The 25,751-nt window shown below is 39.9% G+C and overlaps 1 protein-coding gene and 1 long non-coding RNA gene across 2 annotated transcripts; both read left to right on the top strand.

Annotated features, from left to right (window-relative positions):
* Positions 1-5,387: 5,387 nt before the first annotated feature.
* Positions 5,388-7,522, top strand: LOC133818272 (scarecrow-like protein 23). Its single transcript, XM_062251048.1, has one exon. The coding sequence runs from the start codon at positions 5,617-5,619 to the stop codon at positions 6,976-6,978; it is 1,362 nt and encodes a 453-aa protein (XP_062107032.1). The 5' UTR covers positions 5,388-5,616; the 3' UTR covers positions 6,979-7,522.
* Positions 7,523-8,186: 664 nt separating this feature from the next.
* Positions 8,187-10,047, top strand: LOC133816217 (uncharacterized). The gene is made up of 3 exons (XR_009885085.1): positions 8,187-8,636; positions 8,916-8,976; positions 9,655-10,047. It is a non-coding gene; the product is annotated as an uncharacterized LOC133816217 (long non-coding RNA).
* Positions 10,048-25,751: the final 15,704 nt, after the last annotated feature.

Below are 25,751 nucleotides of genomic sequence, written 5' to 3'. Positions count from 1 at the left end.
GTTTAGGCACCCCACAACTGGTTTGGGCCATGCGGCCCATTATCTCCCCTTACCTATTGATTAGACAACACCTCATTGTCAGGTTTTAGGAATTAATCATATGTGTCACAGAGATGACACGATGGGTAAGAAGGTCACGGGATGACCCCTTTTACCAACGCCCAGATATCCTCTCCCTATAAATACCGAGACCCTGGGCGTTGCAAGGGTTTGGCGTTTTTATGGTAAAGAAACACTCTGTAAGGAATACTCGAGAGATATCAATAATATTGACTAGTGGACTAGAATGATTTTAACCTTCGAACCACCCAAAAGGAAAGGAGTGATAACCTACCCATTCGCCAGTTTAGAATTAAGTTATCTTCATATTACGGTTCACTTTTTAGCACTAATCCATCCTGTTTATTCGTATAATTATCTGTTGGCGAAGCACAGCGTCAACACCTTGTAACTTCAGTTTTTTTAAAAAGATAGAAGTTAAAAGCTCCGTTCTACTTATCTTCAATAAAACCGAAGTAATATGTTAATTCTTTTGAGTGCCAAACCAAAAAGCGAAGTTAAAAGTCCGTTTAAAGCTTTAACTTCGCTTTTTATGTATTTCTCAACAATTATATGTATAAAAACCGAAGTTAAAGCCTATTTTTGCAGTAGTGACTACAATTTTTCATTCATTAAAAAGAAAATTGTATATCAAAGGCACAATTTTTTTGACACAACTAGAATGGGTACTGAAGAGTTTTTGGGTATGAATGGGAAACATACTAATTAATAACATAATCTTTTAATATACCCCAATCAATTCAGTTACTATAAATATACCACATTATCATAATTTTGTCTAATTTTTACATTTATATTAAAAATGAATCTCTATAATAAAAATCAAAAAGTAATATAATATATTAGTAATAATGTAATATGACACTACACCAAAAAACCGAATTAGTGATATTACATTTAGTAACATTTGTTAAAAAATGTTACAAAAACAATATTTTAGTAGCATTTAATAAAAAATGTAACTAAAGATATTACAGTTTTTACCTTTAAAATTTAGTCACATTTTTAAAATGTCACTAGAAATAATTTTAAGTAGGATTTTAAAATTATCACTAGAAATAATTTTTAGTGACATTTTAGAAAAAGTCACAACAATTTTTGTATATAATTTATTTATTATTATTAATAAATAAATAACTAATTTTATTATTTATTTTTTAAAGAAAGGTATGTACTAGTGTTACCACTAACTAGCCGCACCTCTCTCTAAAAAAAAAAACTAATGGCACCTCTCTCAACCCAAATCTCCATTATTCTCTATTAAGTTTTAACTACAATTTCTCTATATTTCTCTCAACTCTAACCGATCTACACCCTATATTGCGTCTCTTCATGGAGTCTTTGATGTCGTTAACACCGGTAGCAATGGAGAAGAAGAAAATCCCTCCCTCTTTTAGTTTTGGGTATGTGATTTCTGGTCATTACTTGATATATATGTGTATTGATTAAATTTTTACAATGGTAGAGTTTATTTCAGATATGGGTACATGATTTTTATACAATTTTTTTGTCCTTCTTTAAATGTTTGCATTAAATAGCAATTGTTTTCTGCCTTTGATATCATTATTGACTGTGATATGTGGTTGCCAACTCTTGTGTTTAGCATATGCAGTTTTATGAAGTAAGACTTGAAGTTTGTTGATTATCAGGAATAATTGTTGAAAAATCTTGTAATGTTTCACATTAATTAATTCAAAAAGAGTAGATATCTTAATTGCAGTGTTGAGAATTTGTCCTGTATTGGAAGTTGATATATTAATTGCAAGTATTGTTTCAGTTTAGTGGTACAGGGAAAGCATCTTCAGCTAGAAATGACTTGGATGGAGGGAGCATTTTGGACTAGGCAGATTGTAAAATAAATTTAAGAGATTAGATGACTTCTTTGAAGAAATTGGAAAAGAAAGAAAACTGTATACTATGCTTATGCTTATGTATTTTGTTTTAGTTAATTTTTGTAAATATAATAACATGCATTATTTTGTAGCTATTTATTGGGATATTTTGTATACATAAATTTTATTGAAATGATAAGTTTTTAAATTATTGAAAATATTTGTAAGATTTATTTTATGCGTACAAATATACATTAAAAAAAATAATATATACATTTAGTTAAATATCAAACTAGTAGCATTTTTTAAAATGTCACTAAAATTAAATTATAATTTATTATTAAAAATAATTTAGTGATAAATAAAAAAAATTATTTAATTATTTTTAGTGACATTTTCAAATGTCACTACTTTTACTCACACCGGCATATCTTACATTTGGCCCAAATGTCACTAAAATTATAAATGTTACTAAAACTAAGAAACAATGACATTTTCAAATGTAATTTGGTGTAGTGTGAATTCATGGTATTAATACAATATTTTTTAATATAAATGATTCCATAATCTAATATTCTATAATATATAAGTAGTATATTAAATATTTAAGAGGTATAATAGAAAATATGTTTTCATTTCTTAATATTTCAAGAGAATATTTAGGTCAATTACCAAAATAATATACTTGATTATAATTAATTAATTAAGAAATGCTTAATGAGAAAAAAATGGGTGCTATGTTTTTTTTTGTTGTTAAAATCTTATTTTATTCTTATAAATTAGGATTTATTTAATAAAATATAACATTAGACACCTATGTGAGCCAAAAAGTAAATGTTGAATATCTAATTACTGCAAAATAAAATTTGGGGACGTAAGTGATACAACTGGTAAAGCATGGGGAAACAAAGTGCTATTTACCCTTTAAAAATAGAGAATATATTTATTTGGTACCCTATGTTTTAATAAAATATAGCTTTGGTACCCTATGTTTCTCAATAATGATTATCGAATACTCTGTACTTTTAAATCACACATACTTTGGTATCCACGTTATTGATAATTGTCATTAGGAATCTTGTAATTTAAAAATCGTTATAAAATGGTATCATATTATTCATGGGAATATACTCATTTGGTACACTGTAATTTGTGAACAAATTCGAACTTAGGATACTTAAAATATGTATGATTTCAAATTACATGGTACCTAATGATCATTATTGTAAACATAAAATATCAAACTGATCATTTCGTTAAAACACTTGGTATTAAATGAGTATACTTCCTATAAAATAAAATAAAATAAAATAAAATTACCATATGACAATTTTATAGCTTTTTTCTTTCTCAATCTAAAACTTAAGATTTATAAATAATAATGTTTTTGTAAATACTAATTTCTAACTTAAAAAAATAATTTTGATTGTAATCTTAGTGATAAAGTTTAACTTAACAAACATCAATCTTATTTTATTACTATTTTAAATGTATTATACTTCAGTGATAAAAATGGATTGGATTAGATTTTGAAAATTGGATGTTAATTGGCAAATTCTGCAATCAAAATCCAATTCCCAACAAATTCAATTCAGTATTTTTTATAAATATAAATATATTTATTTTAGTATTTTTATTGGTTGTCTTATGAAGTTATGATGCACCCGTACACACCAAATCCTAAATTTCTTCATCACTCTCAACACTCATCTTCCTTCCCGTCTCTGATTTTCCCCTCATGACTCACAAACTTGTGTTAGCTATTCTAAACTTTCACTTAATGTTATATTTCATTATTAAACTTATAATGTTGATGACTACATGTAGTATTAGTACAGAATGAATGATATTACATTTTTTTATACGATTTTGTATGTTTTCAAGCAAATGTTAAAAATTAAGTTAAAAAATAAAATCTAATTAAAATAATTGTTGTAATTGAATTGAATTTTGAAGCTAAATATATGGATTGGATAATAATTTCAAAAATTAAATCTCTAATTGGATTAAATTAGTATGGTAAAAAAAATTGGATTGAATGGGATGTCCTCCCCCTAAAAATTCTAGAAAACATTAGTTTCCTTAAAATCCTACAATATTTGGGAGGCTATTTTTTTTCCAATAATTTTACTCATTTTTTTTCTTGGGTAGGTGTCTGTGTTTTAACAAAGTATAACTTTGATATTTTATGTTCTTGATAATGATCATCAAGTATTTTGTCATTTGAAAATTGGTATAAAATAGTACATTGTGCTCTTTATAATAATCATTAGGTACCATATAATTTGATAATTGGTTTAAAATAGTACTCTATGTTCTCAATAATAGTCGTTGTGTACTTTATAATTTGAAAATCGGTATAAAATAGTGTCATGTAATTTATGTAAATATAACTATTTGATATCCTGTTATTTGTGATCAAATTTGAGCTCAAAATAGTACCATGTAATTCATAAAATATACCTATTTAATTTTGTGATCAAATTTAAGCTTATGATATTATTTTATTTCAATTTTACAAGTTCAGGATACCGTATTAGAATTATAAATAATAAAGGATGTTAAATTTATATTTATGTAAAACACAAATTATCAAATAACTAATTTTTTTTAATGAAAAAAAAGTGTAAAATATAGATAACATTAGGAACATTTAGAAATTGGAAATGCAAAATAATACGAAATCAATTTTCGTTATGTGTTTTCTTTTAGAATAATTTTTTTCATTTTCACATTAATAATCAAATAGTCAGCCGTGTCAATGTGTAAATTCATGTTAAAAGTGAACATCCAATATCAATATAGGAATAATGTTTTCATTTATAAAGTTAAATTTGGGGGAAAAAATAGGGAAAAATTAATATCGATAGACAGTTGTAAGGTCAAAAGAGAAAAGACAAGGTCATATTCGTATGGGAGCAAAAATGAGAGACAAAATAACTAATATAATCTTATTCATTAAATATTTAAGAGAGATTATAAATTCACTCATTTTCCAATATATTCACCCATTTACCAATATATTTTAAAATATTGGTATATTTGTAACAACCGTAGAACAGCAATAATTTAATCATGAAATCAACATTGAACAATCCCCCACAAAAAAAAAATAATTCCCCTATACATATTTTTTGTTATTTCACATAAAATACATATACATTTTTTTCTTTCAAACATCACATATATATTTTTTCCAAACAAAATACAAAAAAGAAAAATGATGCCATTAGCAGAATAACCTTAGTTAATTCATCAAAGGATTAATCATAAACTATGAATAGACTAATTAAATAACACCTTTTGCCTTGACTTTTCTATTAACCCCTCGTCCACATATAAAACGAACTAAACGACACAACCCAAACAAAACACACACTTTTTATTATTATTACTACTAATTAATTAATTATCTTGTTATAATTATTTTTAGTAACTCATCTCAATATCATTATCAAATTATCATTTCTCTGATCCAACAAAACGACTACTAAAAAGTTACCAAACTTTCTGTCACTTTCTCTCTCTTCCCTCAATTTTCTCCCCCTCAATTTTCTCTCTTCCCAAACACCTCTTTCTCTCTCTCTGACAAAAAGCTTCTGCAACTCTCTACAGCCTTAGCCTGTTTCCTTCTCTTCACTTTGATTTGTCCATTTCTCACCAAAAGCTTCCCCCCACTTTTGATTCTCTCCCTCTCTCTCTCTATCCACTCCTGATTTTGATCATGCTTCAGAGCTTAGTTACTCAATCTCCATTACCCAACACTTCTAATCCAATCTCTGACCCTTCTACTTCCTCCTCGTCGATGAAGGCCAAGCGCGTTGAACGTGAACATCCCACCGCCGATGAAACCGTCTCCGAAGACCCCTCCACCAAAAGGCCTAACTCAGGTAGGAATTTCTCCGATGACGCCACAGTTTCCGGCGATAAGGCGATCAACGATCAAGACGAGGAACTCGTTGTCGAGGGTGAGTCGAGCGGTCTGAGGCTCCTCGGTCTTCTCCTTCAATGCGCCGAGAGCGTAGCCATGGATAACCTCAACAACGCTGGCGACCTTCTCCCGGAGATTGCCGAGCTCTCGTCGCCTTTTGGAACGTCGCCGGAGCGCGTCGGAGCTTACTTTGCGCACGCTCTTCAAGCGCGTGTGATCAGCTCCTACTTGGGAAGATACTCGCCGCTGACTACCAAAACCCTAAACCTAACTCAGTCCCATCGGATCTTCAACGCTTTGCAGTCTTACAACTCTATCAGCCCCTTGGTGAAGTTCTCCCACTTCACGGCTAACCAGGCGATCTTCCAGGCACTGGACGGCGTGGATCGCGTCCACGTCATCGATTTGGATATAATGCAAGGTCTCCAATGGCCAGGATTGTTCCATATCCTGGCCTCTCGGTCGAGGAAGATCCGGTCCATGAGAATCACCGGGTTCGGATCCTCCACCGAGTTGCTCGAGTCAACCGGGCGGAGACTGGCCGATTTCGCGAACTCACTCGGTCTTCCGTTCGAATTCCACCCGCTAGAGGGGAAAATCGGGAGCATCACCGATCCGAGTCAACTCGACGTAAGGCCGAACGAGGCCACCGTGGTCCACTGGATGCACCACTGCCTGTACGACATCACAGGAAGCGATTTAGGGACTTTGCGACTGTTGACTTTGCTGAGACCCAAGCTGATCACCATAGTGGAACAGGACCTCAGCCATGGCGGAAGCTTTCTGGGCCGGTTCGTCGAGGCCTTGCATTACTACAGCGCGTTGTTCGACGCGCTCGGAGACGTATCGGGTGCGGACAGCCTAGAGAGACATATGGTGGAGCAGCAGTTGTTTGGGTGTGAGATTAGGAACATCGTGGCCGTGGGTGGGCCCAAGAGGACTGGCGAGGTTAAGGTGGATAGGTGGGGGGAGGAGCTTAAACGGGTCGGATTTGAACCCGTTTCGCTTGGCGGTAACCCGGCCGCCCAGGCTAGCTTGTTGCTGGGGATGTACCCATGGAAAGGGTACACATTGGTGGAGGAAAGTGGGTGCTTGAAACTGGGTTGGAAGGACTTGTCTCTGTTGACCGCATCAGCTTGGCAGCCGTCTGATTGAAATACTTTTCTTCTTTTTTATTTTATCATTGATCGTGGTCGGTTTTTTCGATGGTAATTATTCGATCATATCAATATTCTTGATGGGTATGATTGAGATTGTTCATCCAATTTGGTGGGATGAAATGAGGATGGATCAGGGCCGTTGATATGCATATGATGATGATGGTGGTGGTGGTGGTGGTGGTTTTTAAGATAACTTGATGATCTCATCATGGCTTTGATGCCACTTTGTTACTATTTAAGGAATTGTCTCGTTCCTTATGGTACCCCCTTAAATCTTCTCCAAACGGGATTTTGAATGTTAAAAAAAAACAGGTTATAATTTTGGTTGTATAATTCTTTCAAGGAGAACATTTGTAATTACTTTTTGTCTTTTATTTTTGAAAGAGAAAAAAAAAGAAAAAGTAAGATGGAAGGAGATGGGAGAAATGACCTCTTGTTTTTGGAGTTAGTTCATGGATCTATAGGTGCTGAATTCAAAGTGATGTTCCTTGGTATATATTTTTTTTAATGGATGCCATTGTTTGATTCGTTAGAAACTATTTGAACATGATCCTTTTTTATTTTAATATCAGAGTTTAAGAAAACTTTGTGTTAATATATATTTATATCACACACACTTTTGGAGCTGGCTACCTAAACATAGCACCTTGGTTAATTTTTAGATCTCTTCTCAAACTTGCTCCACAAAAAATGTCATGTACAACAACTTGAATTCCACCGACCTTTTTAATTCAATAATGATATAATATTCGTTTATTTATTTCACTTAGTGCTTGTCTAGAATATAAATATAAATTTTTGTAGATTTAGTATTTTTAGGTTGGAAGTAGATATTTTACGAAGAAATAAGAAGTTGAATTAAGGAAAAATAAAATAATGCTTGATATGTCGTAACACGGCAGATTTGCATTCTTCCAAAATGTCACCATCTTGACACAATAGACAATAATTGACACGCATTATAGAAAATTTACAAAACAACAAATGAAAAAAGCAACCATGTTATTATGAAGAGAGAGAGAGTGTGTGTGCGTAAAAAGTACATTGCTGACTTACTTCAATATTATTTGCAAACCAAAGCAGGACATTATTATTATCGAAAAAAATTACTAATTAAGTTCAATGAACTCTTTTTCTTTTTATCGTTTTCGGCCTTTGTATAATAATAGTATATGGTTAAATTATATATATGTCTAAGTACGATATGGATGAATGAGTTTGAAGTTAATTGGACAAAACTAGCCAGTATTAAGTAATGAAATGAAAAGAAAAACAAATAAATAATACAGTTGAGGTGGTTTTTGAGATGGGAAAAGTAGGTTAATGTTGGAGGCATACTTCCAAATGTCTTATAAAGGAAATAAAGATATATAAGGCCAAGTGTTTCGACCAATTTCGTCCAATTAGCTATATACTTTTATGCAGAAAAAAACCGTTTTTGCAGTGAGAGTGATTATTAGAATATACACAGAACAGAAGAGAGTTGGTTTGGCTGGTCGTAGATTGATATCGAAATCTCCCGCTGCTTTGTGGCGTGTGGCGGAGTGTTTGCAGCCATCTTGAAATTAATGACTGTTCACCGGCGGCCGAGAGAGGAGTCATCAAAGCCTAATATTAATTGTTTGCCTACTTAAACAGTACCTAATTTTTCAGGTAACTGAGATAAAAGCAGATTTCATGTGGTTTACATGATATCCTCAATCTGCTTTCTTTGTTTTTGAGGGGTTAAGTTTCATTATGATCTCGTACTTTATATATAGTATCTACCATTGTTTGATATTATTACAGCTAGCTAGTTGCGGACACTACTGCGTAGTGGGGCTTGTTGGTCTATGAGCTCCTTTTTTTTTAAAAAAAAAAACAAATTATTTAGTAAGGTCATTCCATTTCCATCTGTAATGACTATTATCACTTCTGTTTTGCCAATAAAAGCCTCGATGAAGCAGGTAAAGGAGGCGACAAAAAAAGAGCAAAGCAAAGGGCATAAAACCAAGTGAGTTTCAATAATGTACAAGTATCACGTACGTACGTAGGTTCCAACTTTTTTTTATTACCTAGTGCAATCGATATTTAAACACTTAATTCCACGACAAATTGAGATTGCAAATTAACAAAAAGTATGTGTATTTTCTTCTAATCCAAATCTAGCTATTTATATATTTATAGCGGCGCTTTATTGGCAGGAAGGAGATTATGTAAGATTTGAATGTGACAAAATGTGTTAATGTTAGTACATATATATATATAGGTGTAGGGAAAACCAGTATTTTTTAGGTTAACAGTTTGAGATTGGGAATATCCCTAAAAGAGCTAGGTATACAGTCATCTTCCACTCACAAATACAGGACACAAAGTAGAATAGCATTGGACAGAATTTGATCATGTAATTGGTTAAGAATTAGAGAGCAATAAAAAATTCAACATATTAATTAATCATTCTACCATACGGTTAATTACTAGAGTTTGTGTGTTTGTTTAACTAGGTAATTGTTTATGATTTATTAAATATAAATGATAATTGCTACACGAGTAAATGTACAATTTGTGAGAAAAACTCCACAAGCATAGGTGTGAATTTAACTTTTTGTTATTAGCATCAATAATTGACTAAATTTGATTTATGTTGATACAATGAGGCAACTAATCAGATCTAAACTTGCAAACTTGCTAGGAACAATTTGAATATTTATGGGACATTTTTCGGCACTTAAAAAGGCTACAAGGCATGTAATGTGGGAATATGTCACCCAGGGTACTTCATGGTTGTGACATGTTGCCTTGGAACATTATTTTTTGAGCAGGAAGTGATCTTTTTATTACAAGTTTGATTGGTTGAGGCCTAAAATGATGTTAACACTATATACATGGGTTTAGAGGGTCAAAAGTCATTGATCATACTTTTTTGCTATCTCTCTAGCTCTTTAAGATCATTGAATTCTCTAAGAAGTTCATCAAGAAAGTTAATTGCTCTTGAAGTTAATCAATTCTCATTTCCATGGTGTAGAATCTCAAGCAAGCAATCTCATAGAGGGTTGAAATATAGAATTAGGAAAAAAATTATGTAACTTGGTAAAACCTTCTAATCTCTTATTTGTGTTTTAATATATTCAATGATATTAATAAGTTTTTTATTTTTATTTTCTAACTTTGGTCATAGTTGATTTTATTTGTGAAATCATACATAAACTCTAATGTTGATTATTATTTAACTTTTTAATTTTTATCCATTATTTAAAATGTTGATGAACACTACATAATTAATCTTCCTCATATTCAATTCTTGATTTATGATATTGATAATCATTGTTGTATAAAAGACTAATATTCAAGTTCCTAACATATATTATAAGTAACCATATGTAATTAGAAGTAATTAAGGTGTACCGATTCTGATGATCCTTAAGAATATTATAATGTATAATTACACTAATAAATAATATTAATCATCAAATATAATAATTTTTTAGAAAAATATTCGTATTTTCTAGTCTTCTACATTTCTTGACAAAAATATATTTCTTCTATTATACATTGTTATTATTCTATTATTTAATATTTTTTTTTTTATAAATTTTTCAGTTGAATGAAGTACTTATAAAATATTGTGGGAGATCATTATTTTTATATTAAAAGTTACATTTACATTAGATATTTTTTTCACCGAAAACATAATTCTAAGCAAAACAAAACAAAACAAAAAAAATGCACCAATGTAATTTTATATATTTATTGATTTTCATTGACCTATTATTAATAAATGCATTTAAATGATAAAATGTTCTATGCTTGAATTTTTAATTAGAATAGAAATGAAAAATATTCAAACATCTAAATTTATTTTAAATATTTATATAGCTAAAATTTAACCATTGTTTTACTAAATATTATTAAATTTTAATTTTAATTGTCATGCAATATTTATTTTAATATATATACAATTCTTATATATTATACTAAACATAAACATGATAATAAGAATTCATATATAATTACTACGCTATTAATTATACAATGTAGTAATTCCAGTGACTTCCAAACATGTTTGTCTTATTGGAAAATTTGAGATGATTTTATTTACATAATTTTTTTATCTTATATAAGACAAAATATTACATCTTTTTATCCAATGTGTATTCTTGTAAATTATTGTAGGTAAATAATAACCTTATTTTCATTTTCTCCTATTTTTTTATTCAATCAATCTAATACCAACATATCTTGCTCATTAAATTGAAGCCTTTGTATATTAAATATAGTAATTTACGAAGAAAATCAATAAATAGTCTAAAAAGTTGCACTTATTAAGTTACTAAGTATTTTTTTTTGTGATAAAAATTAATAAGTAGTCTAAAAAATTGCACTAAAGTCACTAAGTATTTTTTTTTGCAGCGAAAATCAGTAAGTAGTCTGACATGTTGCACTTAAATTACTAAGTAGTTTTTTTGTTACAAAAGTCACATTTTACATCAATTTTGTCTTCATTTTGATTAAATAATAAAATCCTAAATATATATATATATCTTTCTAATATTGAAAAATTATTTGAAATTTCTTTTTAAAAAATAATTTAAAAGTTTTAATATGAAAAAATTGTTTAATTTTAATTAAACTAAGTTTTAATTCAATTTATGTAACTAAGCTTGTTGACGCGGTTCTTCGCCAACAGGTAATTAAGAAAATAAGAGGAATGGATTAGTGCTTATGTTGAACTGAAATAGATGAATGATCTTTTTAGGAATGGGTTGGTGACACAATTACGTTTTTAGGTGGTTCAAAAGTTAAAATCCTTCTACTCCACCAGTCAATATTATTGCCATATGCTTGGTATTCTCTTACAGGGTACTTCTTACACGATAGAGTCCAACCCTTTGTAACTCCCAGGGTCTCCATATTTATAGGAGAAGGCACCTGGGAGTTGGTAAGAAGGTCATCCCGTGACCTTCTTACCTATCATGTCAACTCTGTGACATTCATGATTAATTCCTAAAACCTGACACATGAAGTGTGGTCTAATCAATAGGTAAGGGGGATAATGGGCCACACGGTCCAACCCAGTCGTGGGTGCCAGAATGCGCACGTTCCACGAGCTGGATGCTTCCCTCGACCTGTGGCATTCAAAGTCCAAACTCAGTCTAATCTTGGCGAACCCTTAGGTTACCTCGAGCTGAGGAGGTAGGATCTTTCGAGTGGCAGCTCCGGTCTTGGGGATGTCCACGTGGTAGACATGATTAGGCCGAATCTCATGATTAGGCCGTATCTCAGCTTGCTAACAGCCCGTGGGAAAACCAGGGCGTACATTTGCCCCCCAAGCCCCTGCTCGTGGTACACGAAGTCGCATAGGGCCACAGTAGGGGCTTTTAGGCTTCCCCATGAACTCCTCATATTCCACATTCTACGCAGGCGCCGAATACGTGGAACATCGTGGTTGGTGACGGTACGTCTTCCGAGAACCGCATTTAATGGCCTAGCCTATACTCGGCCGTCGTTTCGTCTTTCGAGTGGAGAGCCTTGGATCCCACATCAGGGCAATCCAACGGTCCTCCTCACGTGGTCCTTCACGTATATAAAAGGGGTGGCCACCTTACGCATGGGCCACCCGTTCATTTGAAAATTTTCAGAAATTTTCTTCTTCTTCTCTCTTCATTTTCAAAAGAAAAAACCCTCTTCTTTCCGGCTGCCATTCTCAGCACTCAAGAAGTTCAGATGTAAGGGCTCCTTCGAAGCTTTGGAATCAACTACTCCGACGAAGCCCCAACCCAGGCGATCCCTTCATCCTCTTCTCAACCAGAACACTCAGTAAGTCTCCTGACCGTGCATGTTTTGAAATTATTTTTCACTGTAGCTTAGGTAAATATTTACTGTAGCCACATGCATGATTTTGTTGGTTTTTTGTGGGCATGAAGGGTAAAAGCCTTTTAGGTTAGGGTATCGTTTGCAGTAGAAAACCATTTAGGAGCCTTGGTGCGTTTTTTGGGGAAACTTTCTGGGTAGGATTTTAGGTATGCTTGCTTAAAATACCCAGTATTTTGGGTGCAAAACCGGGTAGCTTAGAGGACACGCCTCACAGGCGGTTTTGCCTCTCTTGCCTACCGAAACTTTCCTTCCAAGGAAAATTCTATCCTGACCCTCCTGACACACGAATTCCGAGTAATCGGGGATCTGTTGGGAGCACAGGCGCGTGTTCATAGAACCGCGTGGTCTCACTCTCCACGGGCTGGGCTTACCTCAGCTCGTGTCAAGGAAACACATTAAGATTTTTCTCCATTTTTAGGTTGCCTTCTTCTAAAATTTCTCCTTTTTGTTCGCTAGGCGACCAGATGGGACCCAAGAAGAACGCTCCCAAGAAGTCCGTAGGCAGCTCGTCATCCCAACAAAACAAGGGAAATGAGGTGATGGCTGAATCCCCGATTCCCAACTTCTGGCCAGCAGTGGAACGGGAGCTCGAGGTGGCCCCCGACGCATTCTTTGAGGCGGAGAGGATCGTCTTGAAGATCACTGACCAGGCGAGGGTAAACAAAATATTCCTCTCCCACAACATCGAGCTGGGAAGGGGAACTGTGGTTGCCCGACCTCCCTTAGAAGGCGAGCGGAGCTGCACACCGCTTGATGAGGTGTTCTCGGCCTGGAGCGACGAACATTTCAAGGCGGGGGCCTTCCTCCCGTTGGACCAGTACTTCGCCGATTTCCTCAACTACGTGAGGTTGGCCCCATTCCAGCTCCCCCCTAACTCTTACCGTTTTTTGGCGGGGTTAAGATACTTGTTCTTGAAATAGGAGTGGGAGGTCCCCACTCCTACGGACATTCTGTATTTCTTCTGCCTCAAGGCCAGCCCGGAGCAGCGGGGCCGAGGCGACGAGTTCTATTACTTAACCCGGTTCCCCAACACGGCTGTGGTCATCGAGCTGCCCAGCCACCCCAACGACTTCAAAGATCAATTCTTTATGTCGATGGGGTTTCGAAACTGCGAGCTGCACTACTTCAACCGTCCTCGTAAGTGCCTTTCAGCCTTAGCTCGTAAGTTAATTACCAGTTAGCTCCTCATGTATCCATTTATGACTTAGATTAATTCTGCAGCTATCTTCGCGAGGACAGAGAAGTCTGTGATCCTCGGGAGCCAGTACGAGACACTGGCGGGATTGCCCCCCAGTGAAAAGGACTATCGCTAGCTCGTGATAGGTGAGACGATGCTGGCCTGTAAGCCGATCTCCCCAGGCCAGAATCTGAACCTAAGGAGGCTCCGAGTGCTTCCCCCAGCCCGCGATACGAGGCCTATCATCGTGGAGGAGGTCGCGCGGGATGAAGATGAGGAGGACGAGGTGCCCCTCGTGAGGACGAGCAAACGGGCGTTGGAGGTCGCCCAAAGAACGGACGAGGATAGGATCCGGTCCGGAGCAGCTGCAGGTCCCTCCGGCCAAGGTAACCCTTATACGTTTAGGAACTTAGATAGGGCCACCGCAGACCCCCGGCTAGCTAGGTTCAATCCCAGAAAGATTGTCCAACGCCATCGAAGTGACCCAGACTTAGATGAAACCCTGCTCCATTGCGTCGACCAGCTCGTGTTGGACTACGAGAGTAGCCGCCCTAGGGGAACCATAGTTGTAGACAACACCCTAGCTTTTAGGTCGGTCTTATTCGAGGAGTATGGGACTAACCTTCAGTCATGGCCATCACTCCGGGAGGGTACCGTAGCTCCAGGTCTTAGGCAATACGTAGAATAGTCTAGTCCTGAGACAGCCTCTGATCCAGAACCTGCACCAGCTCGAGAAATAATTGCCTTAGATTCCCCCGCGGAAGCTCCGGGGCCGATGGTCGTAATCATAGATTCTTCGTCTAGCTCGGGGGGTAGGATTCCCTTTATTATATATACATACTTCAATTTTGCTTTTTTCCCCTTTGTTTTTGTTTTTGCATGACTGCTAACTTGTGTACAAACCATGTCTTTGTTTTGCCAGAGGAGATGTCTCAGCCCGGGGGAAAAAATCTGCGGTCTGTGTTTACCAGGGGGAACTCCTCAGCCGGGTCCTTTGGGCCCAAAATGAAGAAGCTCCGAATGGTGAAGAAAGCCACCGGGACCCCGACCAAGTCTCCTGCAAAGGAGAAAGAGCAGCCCCCAGGTCGAGGAAACTGCACCTCCTGCTGCAGGGGGGAGCATGCCCCCACCCCCTCCGCGAGCTCCGGCCTTCGTCCGGGATACAGGGGCGGAGCCCGAGGCTTCGGAGATTGTGCCTCCCGAGGTGCGCATCCCGGTTGACCCCCAGGACCTGGAGAAGATTCCAGACGTCTTTCGGGGGACGGTGTATGAGACGGCGAACTACGCCGTCAGCCACTTCTACCGCTTCAACGAGAGGGAGCTCAGGGCCATCGAAACAAGGAGCCCGGTGGGCGTGCCGGAATCTTCCTTGGGCATGGCCCTAACGGTAAGCTGACCTTATCCTTTTGTGATCTTTGATTAGCATGCCTTGCCATGTTTTTCCTTTCTCCCTTCTCTTTTTCTTAAGGCAGTTGCCTCTCCGTTTTTGCAGAGCGCCTTGGCCCTTCACAGAAGCATAGCCCGGACCAAGGCCCAGCTCGAGGATATGAGGGGCGAGCACCAGTTTGTTGTGGCCAACCACCAGACTTCCTTGCAAGAGGCTAAGGATGCCCTGGCGGCCGCGCAGGCCGAGCTGGAAGAAGCCCATCCCAAGCTTCAAGAGGTCGAGGCTACCAAAGTCGCCCTCGCCGCTGCTCAGGCAGAGCTAGACACTGCGAAGGCTGGGGCCGAGGAGGCCAAGGCCGCCCTGGAAGCCGAGAAGGCAGCCTCCAGCACCGCCATGGAGGACATGCTCTACCATTGCTGGGTCTACAACTCTGAGGATGATTTCACCTTCTTGGGAGCGGACGTCTGGGAACCCTTGCTGGAGGGGTTTAAAGCTCGCCTCGAGAAAGAAGCACCTTCTGAGACCGGGGAAGTCTCCAGCGCAGCTTAGCAGGAGGGCGAGACGACGACCTCCACGGGGCAGCCTGGCGGAGCTTAGGGCTTTCCTTTTTTTGCCCCTTTTCCTTTAATATTCTCAATTTTTTTTGTGTAACTTTTGCATGAGGTGTTTCCACCTTGAGACAATCTAATTATCAATTTTATTTTTAATTGACTTATTTCCTTTTGTCTTTACGCACTTTAGTTACTATTTTGAAAAACTTAGTTCGGGTTCATTTTTATCAATATCTCGTGCTTTTTAAGAAAAACCACAATCAATCGATTTAAATTAACTTCCAAGTTTTGTGACCTGGTTATATCCAGGAACTTAGTTTGAAAACTTAGTTCGTGTTAACTTTTATCAACATCTCGTGCTCTTTAAAAAAAACAACGATCAATCAATTTAAATTAACTTCCAAATTTTATGACCTGGTTATTTCCAGGGACTTAATTTGAAAACTTAGTTCGTGTTAACTTGTATCAACATCTCGTGCTTTTTAAGAAAAACAACGATCAATCGATTTAAGTTAACTTCTATGTTTTATGACCTGGTTATTTCCAGGAACTTAATTTGAAAACTTAGTTCGTGTTAACTTTTATCAATATCTCGTGCTCTTTAAGAAAAACAATGATCAATCGATTTAAATTAACTTCTAAGTTTTAGAACCTGGTTGCATCCAGGGTAGAGCTTAGTTCACGTTAATCCCTTATCAATATCTCGCGTTTTTTAAGAAAAACAACAATAAATCGATTTGAATTAACTTCTAAGTCTTTAAGGCGACCTGGTTATATCCAGGTACCACATGCCCCCCAAGTAACTGGGAAAGGGTCTTTCATGGTTACTTTAGATTACACTTGTAAATATGTACAATCATTAAACGAAAAAAGTTAATTCTCATTGCGTAATACATAAAAAATGACCTTTTAGGCCTTACAAGGGAATCATTGATAATATCTCTTCAAATGGATGGCGTTCCAAGTTCGTGGGACTGCCCCTCCATAAAGTCGAGCTAGTTTGTAAGTTCCTTCTTTAACGACCTCGATGACTTGATATGGTCCTTCCTAGTTCGGTCCCAATACCCCATCTTTGGGATCCTTACCGGCTAAGAAAACTCTTCTGAGGGCCAGGTCGCCAACGCTAAAGGCGCATTTTTTGACCTTTGAGTTGAAATAGCGAGTGATTTTTTGCTGGTAATGTGCGAGCTGGAGTTGCGAATCTTCTCGTCTTTCATCAACCAAGTTAAGGGAAGTGCAAAGTAGCTCGTGGTTGTGGTCCTGGTCATATGCCTGGACCCTATGCGAAAGTACCTTAATCTCCACAGGGAGGACTGCCTCACTCCCAAAGGTTAGGGAGAAAGGAGTATGACCCGTAGGAGTTCGATGCGAGGTCCGGTATGCCCACAGAACCTGGGGGAGCTGTTCTGGCCAGACCCCCTTCGCTTCGTCTAGTCTCTTCTTGAGGCTCGCCTTTAACGTCTTGTTGACGGCCTCGACCTGGCCATTCGCCTGAGGATAGGCCACGGAGGAGAAACTTTTCACAATTCCGTAGCTTTCACAAAATTCGGTGAAGAGGTCGCTGTTGAACTGAGTCCCATTGTCGGAAACGATTTTCTTGGGCAGCCCGAATCGGCAGATAATGCTCTTAACCACGAAGTCGAGGACTTTTTTGGAAGTTATCGTTGCCAAAGGTTCTACCTCAGCCCACTTCGTAAAGTAGTCGATGGCCACCATGGCGTAGCGGACCCCGCCTTTTCCAGTAGGGAGGGCGCCAACCAAGTCGATCCCCCAAGCTGCAAACGGCCATGGGGAAGAGATCATCTTCAGCTCGACTGGGGGAACTCGGGCGACTGAGGCGAACCACTGGCACTTTTCGCACTTCTTGTCATACGAGATCGAATCCTTGGATAGAGTGGGCCAGTAATATCCTTGCCTTAGGACCTTTAGGGCCAAGCTTTGCCCTCCAGTGTGATCTCCGCAAAAACCCTCATGCACTTCCTGCAGGATGGCCTTTGCCTCGTCTGGAAGAACACATCGTAGGAGAGTTAGGGAGTGCCCACGTCGGTATAGTACCCCGTCTACCACCGTATACCTTGGGGCCTGGTACAGTACTCGTCGCGCATCATTACGCCCTTCAGGTAGCTTCCCCTCGGTGAGATACTCGAGGATGGGGGTCATCCAGGTCGGCCTATCATTGATCATCTCGACCTCCGCCTTGGCTTCTTCTATACTTGGTTTTTCCAAGAACTCTACCGGAACTAACCCCAGAGCCTCCGTCTCCCCGGAGGTGGCGAGCTTGGCAAGAGTGTCTGCGTTAGCGTTCTGCTCCCGAGGTATCTGCTCGATTGAGCTTCGCCCAAACGCGGACAGTTCCACTTTTACCTTTGCTAAGTAGGCAGCCATCTTGGGTCCTCGTGCCTGATATTCGCCCAGAACCTGGTTTACTACGAGCTGGGAGTCACTGAAGCACTGGACGGAGCTTGCCTTCAGCTCCAGGGCTATTCTCAGCCCGGCCAGCAAAGCTTCATATTCGGCCTCGTTGTTGGAGGCCTTGAATCCGAATCTCAGCGCCGAGTGGAATCTATGTCCCTCGGGGGATATTAAAATGATTCCAGCCCCGGAGCCGTTCTCATTGGATGAACCATCCACGAAGATCCTCCACGACGTCTGGGTCGAGGTGACCTGGGGTGAGTCTTCTGCAGGATCCTCCCGGAATCCTGTGTACTCTGCTACAAAATCGGCCAGGGCCTGAATTTTTATAGCAGTTCATGGGGTGTACAAAATCTCAAACTGACTGAGTTCGATAGCCCACTTTAACAGACGTCTCGATGCTTCAGGTTTTTGCAAAACCTGCCTTAAAGGCTGATCGGTTATGACGTGTATTGAGTGGGACTGGAAGTACGGCCTGAGCTTTCGAGAGGCCGTGATAAGGTAGAACGCCAATTTCTCCATCAACGGGTACCGGGATTCATCTCTGAGAAGTCTCTTGCTGATGTAATAGACAGGTCTCTGAACCCTGTCTTCTTCTCGGACCAATACGGCACTAGCTGCATCCTCTGTGACAGCTAGGTAGAGAAAAAGAGGCTCTCCTGCTTTTGGTTTGGATAATATGGGTGGCTCGGCCAGATGTGCCTTCAGGTCGAGGAAAGCGCTTTCGCACTCTTCTGCCCATTCGAACTTCTTATTTCCTCGGAGCAGGTTGTAGAATGGCAAGCACTTATTGGTGGATTTTGAAATAAACTGATTGAGGGCTGCCACCCTTCCTGTCAGGCCTTAGACATCTTTGCGTGACCTGGGTGAGGGAAGCTCGAGCAACGATCTGATCTTGTCGGGGTTTGCCTCGATTCCTCGGGTATTGACGATGAAACCCAGGAATTTTCCTGATGCGACTCCAAAAGTGCACTTTTGTGGATTAAGCCTCATGCCATACTCCCGTAGTATCTTGAAGCATTCTCCCAGGTCGGAAACATGGTTATCGGCAGTCTTTGACTTGACTAGCATGTCATCAATGTACACTTCCATGTTCTTCCCGATCTGGCTTGCGAAAATTCTATTTACTAACCTTTGGTACGTAGCACCGGCGTTCTTCAGCCCGAATGGTATGACCACGTTAGTCGGGGTCATGAAGCTGGTGTGCTCCTGGTCCGCCGGATTCATGGCGATCTGATTGTAGCCTGAGTACGCATCCATAAAGGACATGAGCTCGTGCCCCGCCGTGGCATCCACCAATTGGTCAATCCTCGGCAATGGAAAACAATCCTTGAGGCATGATTTATTCAGGTCGGAGAAGTCGATGCAGGTCTGCCACTTCCCGTTGGGATTTGGGACCAGCACGGGGTTGGCGACCCAAATCGGAAACTTGGCTTCACAGATAAAGCCGCATTTCTTGAGCCGGGCTACTTCTTCCTCTAAGGCTTCAGCCCAGGTTGTTCCAAGGCGCCTTTGCTTCTGGGCCTTTGAAGGAACGCTTTTATCTAGATGAAGGGTGTGCATGATGACACTCGGGCTGATTCCCACCATGTCCTCGTGTGACCACGCAAACACATCCAGGTTGTCCTGCAGAAATTTAGTCAGCTCCACCTTCCTCTTGCTACAGAGGTTTTTCCCGAGCTTGACCATTCGTGAAGGGTTCTGCGGATCGATGTTTATTTCCTCGAGCTCCTCAATAGCCTGGAGCTCAGACCTGTCCTCGCCTATTCGAGGGTCAATATCCTCACTTAAGACGGTATTTTCCCCTTCGGCGCTCTGAGGTTTTTCAATCTCAGGATCAGCTAAGGGTTCCTGAGATTCCTCTCCACCACCTTGGATGGCCATTGTTAGCTGCCCGGGTTTCAATTTTCCCTTCATGGAAATGCTGTAGCATTCCCTGGCAGCGAGCTGATTGCCATGGACAGTGCATATTCCCGTGGAAGTAGGGAATTTCATCGCGAGGTGGCGAATGGAAGTGACGGCCTCAAAGGCTATGAGCGTGGGTCGTCCCAAAATTGCATTGTATGCAGCGGAGCAGTTGATGACCATGAACTTGAGGAGTTTGGAGACTGTCCGAGGTCGTTCTCCTAGGGTGATCGCCAGCTCAATAGTCCCTATAACCGCTGATCCTTCTCCCGAAAAACCATACAGCATCATGGAGGTCGCCTTCAGCTCGGCGACAGTCAGACCCATCTTCTCCAATGTGGACCGGAATAGAAGGTTTACCGAGCTCCCATTATTGATCATCACCCTCCTAACCTTCCGATTAGCGAGCTGAACTGCTAAGACCAGAGGGTCGTTATGAGGGAACTGGACATGGCCCGCATCTTCTTCTGTAAAAATGATCGGTTGCCTCTCCAATCACTGCTGCTTCGGCAGACGCTGTTCCGGGACGAACTCTACTCCATTATGCGCCTTGAGTTCGTTTACATACCTCTTCTGGGCACCCCTGCTCGTGCCAGCCATATGCGGACCTCTAGATATTGTGGATATCTCTCCTCCTATCACAGGAGGAGGGACGTCCTGATCTACCCGAGACCCGGGCTGACTGACCGGGACTTTCAGAGCAGATCGACTTGCTGGAACCCTGTTCCGCGCGTACTGGGCCAAGGGGCCAGCTCGGATGAGAGTCTCGATCTCATCTTTCAAATGCCTACAATCATTGGTATTGTGGCCAACATCGTTGTGAAAATGGCAAAACTTGGAGGTGTCTCTCTTCCCCTTCTGGTGCTTCAACGACTCCGACCTCTTCCAGGGGAGGCAAGTAGAGTTCGCCAGGAAGATGTTCTCCCTAGAGTGGGTGAGCTCTGTATAAGTTGCCTAGACGGGCTTGAACTTATCTACGGACTTATTCTTCTTTGGGCCGTGCTGGCTGCCTTCGCCGTTCCCCTTTCTTTTGCCTCCACCGAGTTGGTTGTTCTGTGTGACGTTTTGGGTCGCTGTCGTGACCTCCGTCCCCACTCCAGCGGGCTGCTCAGGGACTTGGATGGTCCCTGCAGCTGAGGCTTCAGCCTCCTCCAAGTTGATCCATTCTTGGGCCATATTTAGGAACTCGTTCACCGAGCTAACTCCCTTCATTTGTATATCTTTCCAGAGTCCCCCTTCGACGAGGATCCCAGTCCTCATGGCCATGAGCTTGGAGCTGTCATCCGCGTCTCTGGCCTGAGCAGCGACGCTCGCGAACCTGCCTAGGTAAGCCTTCAGAGGTTCGTCGAGTTGCTACCTCACGTTAGCCAGAGAATCGGCCTTGACGCGGGCAGCTTGGGAGGCTCGGAATGCCCTTTTGAAGTCAGCAGAAAAAGTCGTCCAGGAGCTGATTGATTGTCTTTTGCTTTGCTTGAACCACTACCTGGCTGGTCCTGTCAGTGTGGAGGGAAATATCAGACACCTCAGCTCGGGGTCGATGCTGTGGGCCATCATCAGGGTGTTGAACATCCCCAGATGATCCAACGGATCTCCGTCTCCATTGAATTTGGACAGGTGCGGCATACAGAAATCGGGTGGGTAAGCCGTTGTTGCTATGCTGGGGGCGAAGAGCTCCATCTCGTCCCCTGAATCATATTCATCTTTCTCTTTCTCCGACAGGAGCTTCCTCATCAGCTCCTCCATCTGAGCCAGGCGCTCGAGGGTTTTGTCCTGATCTCCTTGGTTATTCCGGGACTGTTCAACAGCTCCGGATCCATTGTACATATTTGGTGGGTTATTGCCCCCCTATCTTGAGATAGGTTATTTGGGCATTCCCGCCGTTACGTACTTCGGACAGGTCTCCCCCTGAGCGAGCACGGCTGTAACCTCCTACTGGCTCTCCTCTATGAGAGTTAAGGCGATCTCGCAGGTCGCCCCCCTGGGTGGTTTGAGGACTTTGTGCTGAACTTAAACGCTGACGCAGGTCTCCGCCAGAAAGGTCACTCCGGCGACTGTCGGTCCAGTAGCTCCTGTTAGAGAGGCTCGGAGTCCGCCTTTGGTGGTGAGGATCCGGGCTTTCTCTCGGTGCCCTGCTACGTCGGGAAGGTCCCGCAGACGGCGGGTTTCTCCCAATGCTTCCATAAGCTGGAATATCTCGGATGGGCCGAGGTGGAAACATATATCTTATTGGTGAGGGAGGATGCCTGACCGGAGATGCGATCCTGGTTCCATCAAGGCGGATCAAGTTAGGTGGGGGCCTCGCGGCCCTGCCAACATGCGGGTCCCGCGCCTGGCAATCTGGACGAGGTGCAAGACGGCTGGTGGGGATGGGCTGATGCTATGAGCCCTCCCCAGATCTCCTTCTGGAATTTTCTCGAGCTCTCCTGGGCGCGCTCGAGGCTGGTTGAGAGCTGGGAGTTGAAGTTCGGACCGAACGGCTGTACTGTTGTTGTTCGGCCCTAGGCATGTCTTCGAAGTTTGCCTCTCGACGGTGCGATGAGGGAATAGAGTTGGCTGCCGGAGGTCTGTCCGAGCGGCTAGGCCTGGACCGATTACCCCAACGGGACTTATGAGTCTCGCCTTGCCTCTTTCCGACGTTAGCGTCGGTTGTAAGAGGGGGTAGTTGGGCCAACACCTCCTTGATCTGCTGATTAGCTGTTGCTAGCTGGCTCCTCAGCTGAGCATTCTCCATCTCCACCGCAGTGTAATAACCTGGGTTTGGATTAGGTGGCCGGGGCGCCGAACTTCCAGTGTTATCCTGGCCCACCGGCTGCTTGCCCGACCGCTGTTGGACCTCAGGAATTTGTTCATCAGGGATGGCGATATGATGAGCCTCCTGCCCATCATGTTGTTCCATCTCGTTACCGTGTCTGGATTGAGTGGTCACCATAGTGGATGTTTGTGACAGCGCCAATCTAACTTGCTCTCAATGAAAGCACCAAACTGTTGACGCGGTTCTTCGCCAACAGGTAATTAAGAAAATAAGAGGAAGGGATTAGTGCTTATGTTGAACCGAAATAGATGAATGATCTTTTTAGGAATGGGCTGGTGACACAATTACGTTTTTAGATGGTTGAAAGGTTAAAATCCTTCTACTCCACCAGTCAATATTATTGCCATATGCTTGGTATTCTCTTACAGGGTACTTCTTACACGATAGATTCCAACCCTTTGTAACTCCCAGGGTCTCCATATTTATAGGAGAAGGCACCTACGAGTTGGTAAGAAGGTCATCCCGTGTCCTTCTTACCTATCATGTCAACTCTGTGACATTCATGATTAATTCCTAAAACCTGACACATGAAGTGTGGTCTAATCAATAGGTAAGAGGGATAATGGGCCACACGGCCCAACCCAGTCGTGGGTGCCAGAATGCGCACGTTCATGCTGCGTGTCCGAGAAGTTAGGGATATATCAGACACGTGATGTCTGATATATGCACGTTTACCTTGCGTGGTTGACTTTATAAGGGGTAACAACCTCCAACTCTAGCTTGTACCACGAGCTGGATGCTTCCCTCGACCTGTGGCTTTCAAAGTCCAAACTCAGTCTAATCTTGGCGAACCCTTAGGTTACCTCGAGCTGAGGAGGTAGGATCTTTCGAGTGGCAGCTCCGGTCTTGGGGATGTCCACGTGGTAGACATGATTAGGCCGAATCTCATGATTAGGCCGTATCTCAGCTTGCTAACAGCCCGTGGGAAAACCAGGGCGTACAAAGCTAAATTTAATTTAAGTTGCATAATTTTTTCATGTTAAAAATTTTAAATCATTTTTTATTTTTAAAACAGATTTCAAATAATCTTTTCAAAGTTAGAAATGTATTTTATTATATTTTTATTAATTAAATGAAAATAAGATAAAATTAGTGTAAAATATGACTTTTGCAATGACAATACTACTTAGTCACTTAAGTTAAACATTTCATATTACTTACTGACTTTTGCCGCAGAAAAAAAAAAACTTAGTAATTTAAGTGCAACTTTTTAGACTATATGATTTTTGCCGCAAAAAAAAAAAAACTACTTAGTGATCTATGTGTAACTTTTTAAACTACTAACTCATTTTCGCCGCAAATTTCCATATTAAATATAGTAATTTTCATTACAATAAATAACGCTCTTACTAAGGACAAAAGAAAATATCCTTCCACCACTACAAAATATCCTTTACAGTGTTGGGAAAAACTTGTACAAGATCTTTATTTATTTTCATGTATATCTAATATTAAACAAATTAATACGAGATAGCCTAAAACATGTTTCTAAAATTGAATTCAAAGAGAAACAAATAATAGAATACTTACAGTATACGCAGTGGAATGAAATGGTCTTTTCTTCAGTTTCTCTAACTCTTGTATCCTCTCTGTCGTAGAGTATTATCAAGAAACTGAACCGATCTTCTATTTTCTTCATAGCCTTCCAATGTATCTTTAGAATCACCTTGACTAGTGTGGGAAATTCTCAACACATGAGATAGATACAGAGAAGAAGAAGAGAAAATAATCAAAGAGGCTTAGAAAATGACTTGTGTTTAGAGAAAATATAAAACTATCAGAAAACCAGTGATTAAACTTCTGTTTTGACTTCTCTCTAAGCACTCATTTTATAGACTTAATTAGGTAATTTAATTTAATTAAAAAATCAATAAAATAATAGCCAATTTGAAGCCCTAGGTCAAAATTATTATGGGCTTTAGGCCCGTGAAATTTCTCATTTGATTATAAGCCCATTGGACTTAAAATCAAGGCTTGTATTATTTTCTATTGATTTAATTAATTAAATAATTATTTAAATCCTTTATCAAATTAATTATTTATAATTTGAACCTTGATTTAAAGTTATTTATTAATTTAGATACAAATTTATCTTATTTAATAAATCTGTCCTAATTTCTCTTTTCTTCTAAAAAATACATAACTCTGTGAAACTATCCAAAATTGACCTGGTTAACTTTGATAATTCTAATTGATAATTAAATCAATTAATTGAGACTATCTAGATGATTTTATCCAAGGTACAATGGGGACCATGGACCTATGAAATCAAGCTCCGATAAGTTATCATAAATCTAACAAATAAATTTACTAACTTATTAATTCCTTGTGACTCCATTATAGACTCGGAATTGCACTCTTGAATTCATAGAACGCTCTATAACAAATATAGATACGCTATTATTTATCCATCGTTACAACTACAATTGTCACTCAATCCTCTATAGACGGTCTACAATGAGATAAGACTAAAATACTGTTTTACCCTTCATTGTATTTTATCCATAAAACACTTAGTTCCTTGTAAATGATATTTCAGTAAACTAATTTAATTACTGAAATGAGATCTCTATCATTTAACACCTTGAACCAAATTAAAAGGAAACCATCGTTTCACTTCTTCATCAAAAGCTATAGATGTTCATATCTATGATTAACACTCCCACTCAAT

The sequence above is a fragment of the Humulus lupulus genome, chromosome 2 (genome assembly GCF_963169125.1).
Source record: "Humulus lupulus chromosome 2, drHumLupu1.1, whole genome shotgun sequence".
Taxonomy (NCBI): domain Eukaryota; kingdom Viridiplantae; phylum Streptophyta; class Magnoliopsida; order Rosales; family Cannabaceae; genus Humulus; species Humulus lupulus.
Note: the sequence above shows the minus strand (reverse complement) of the source record. Positions and strands in the feature narration are given on the sequence as shown.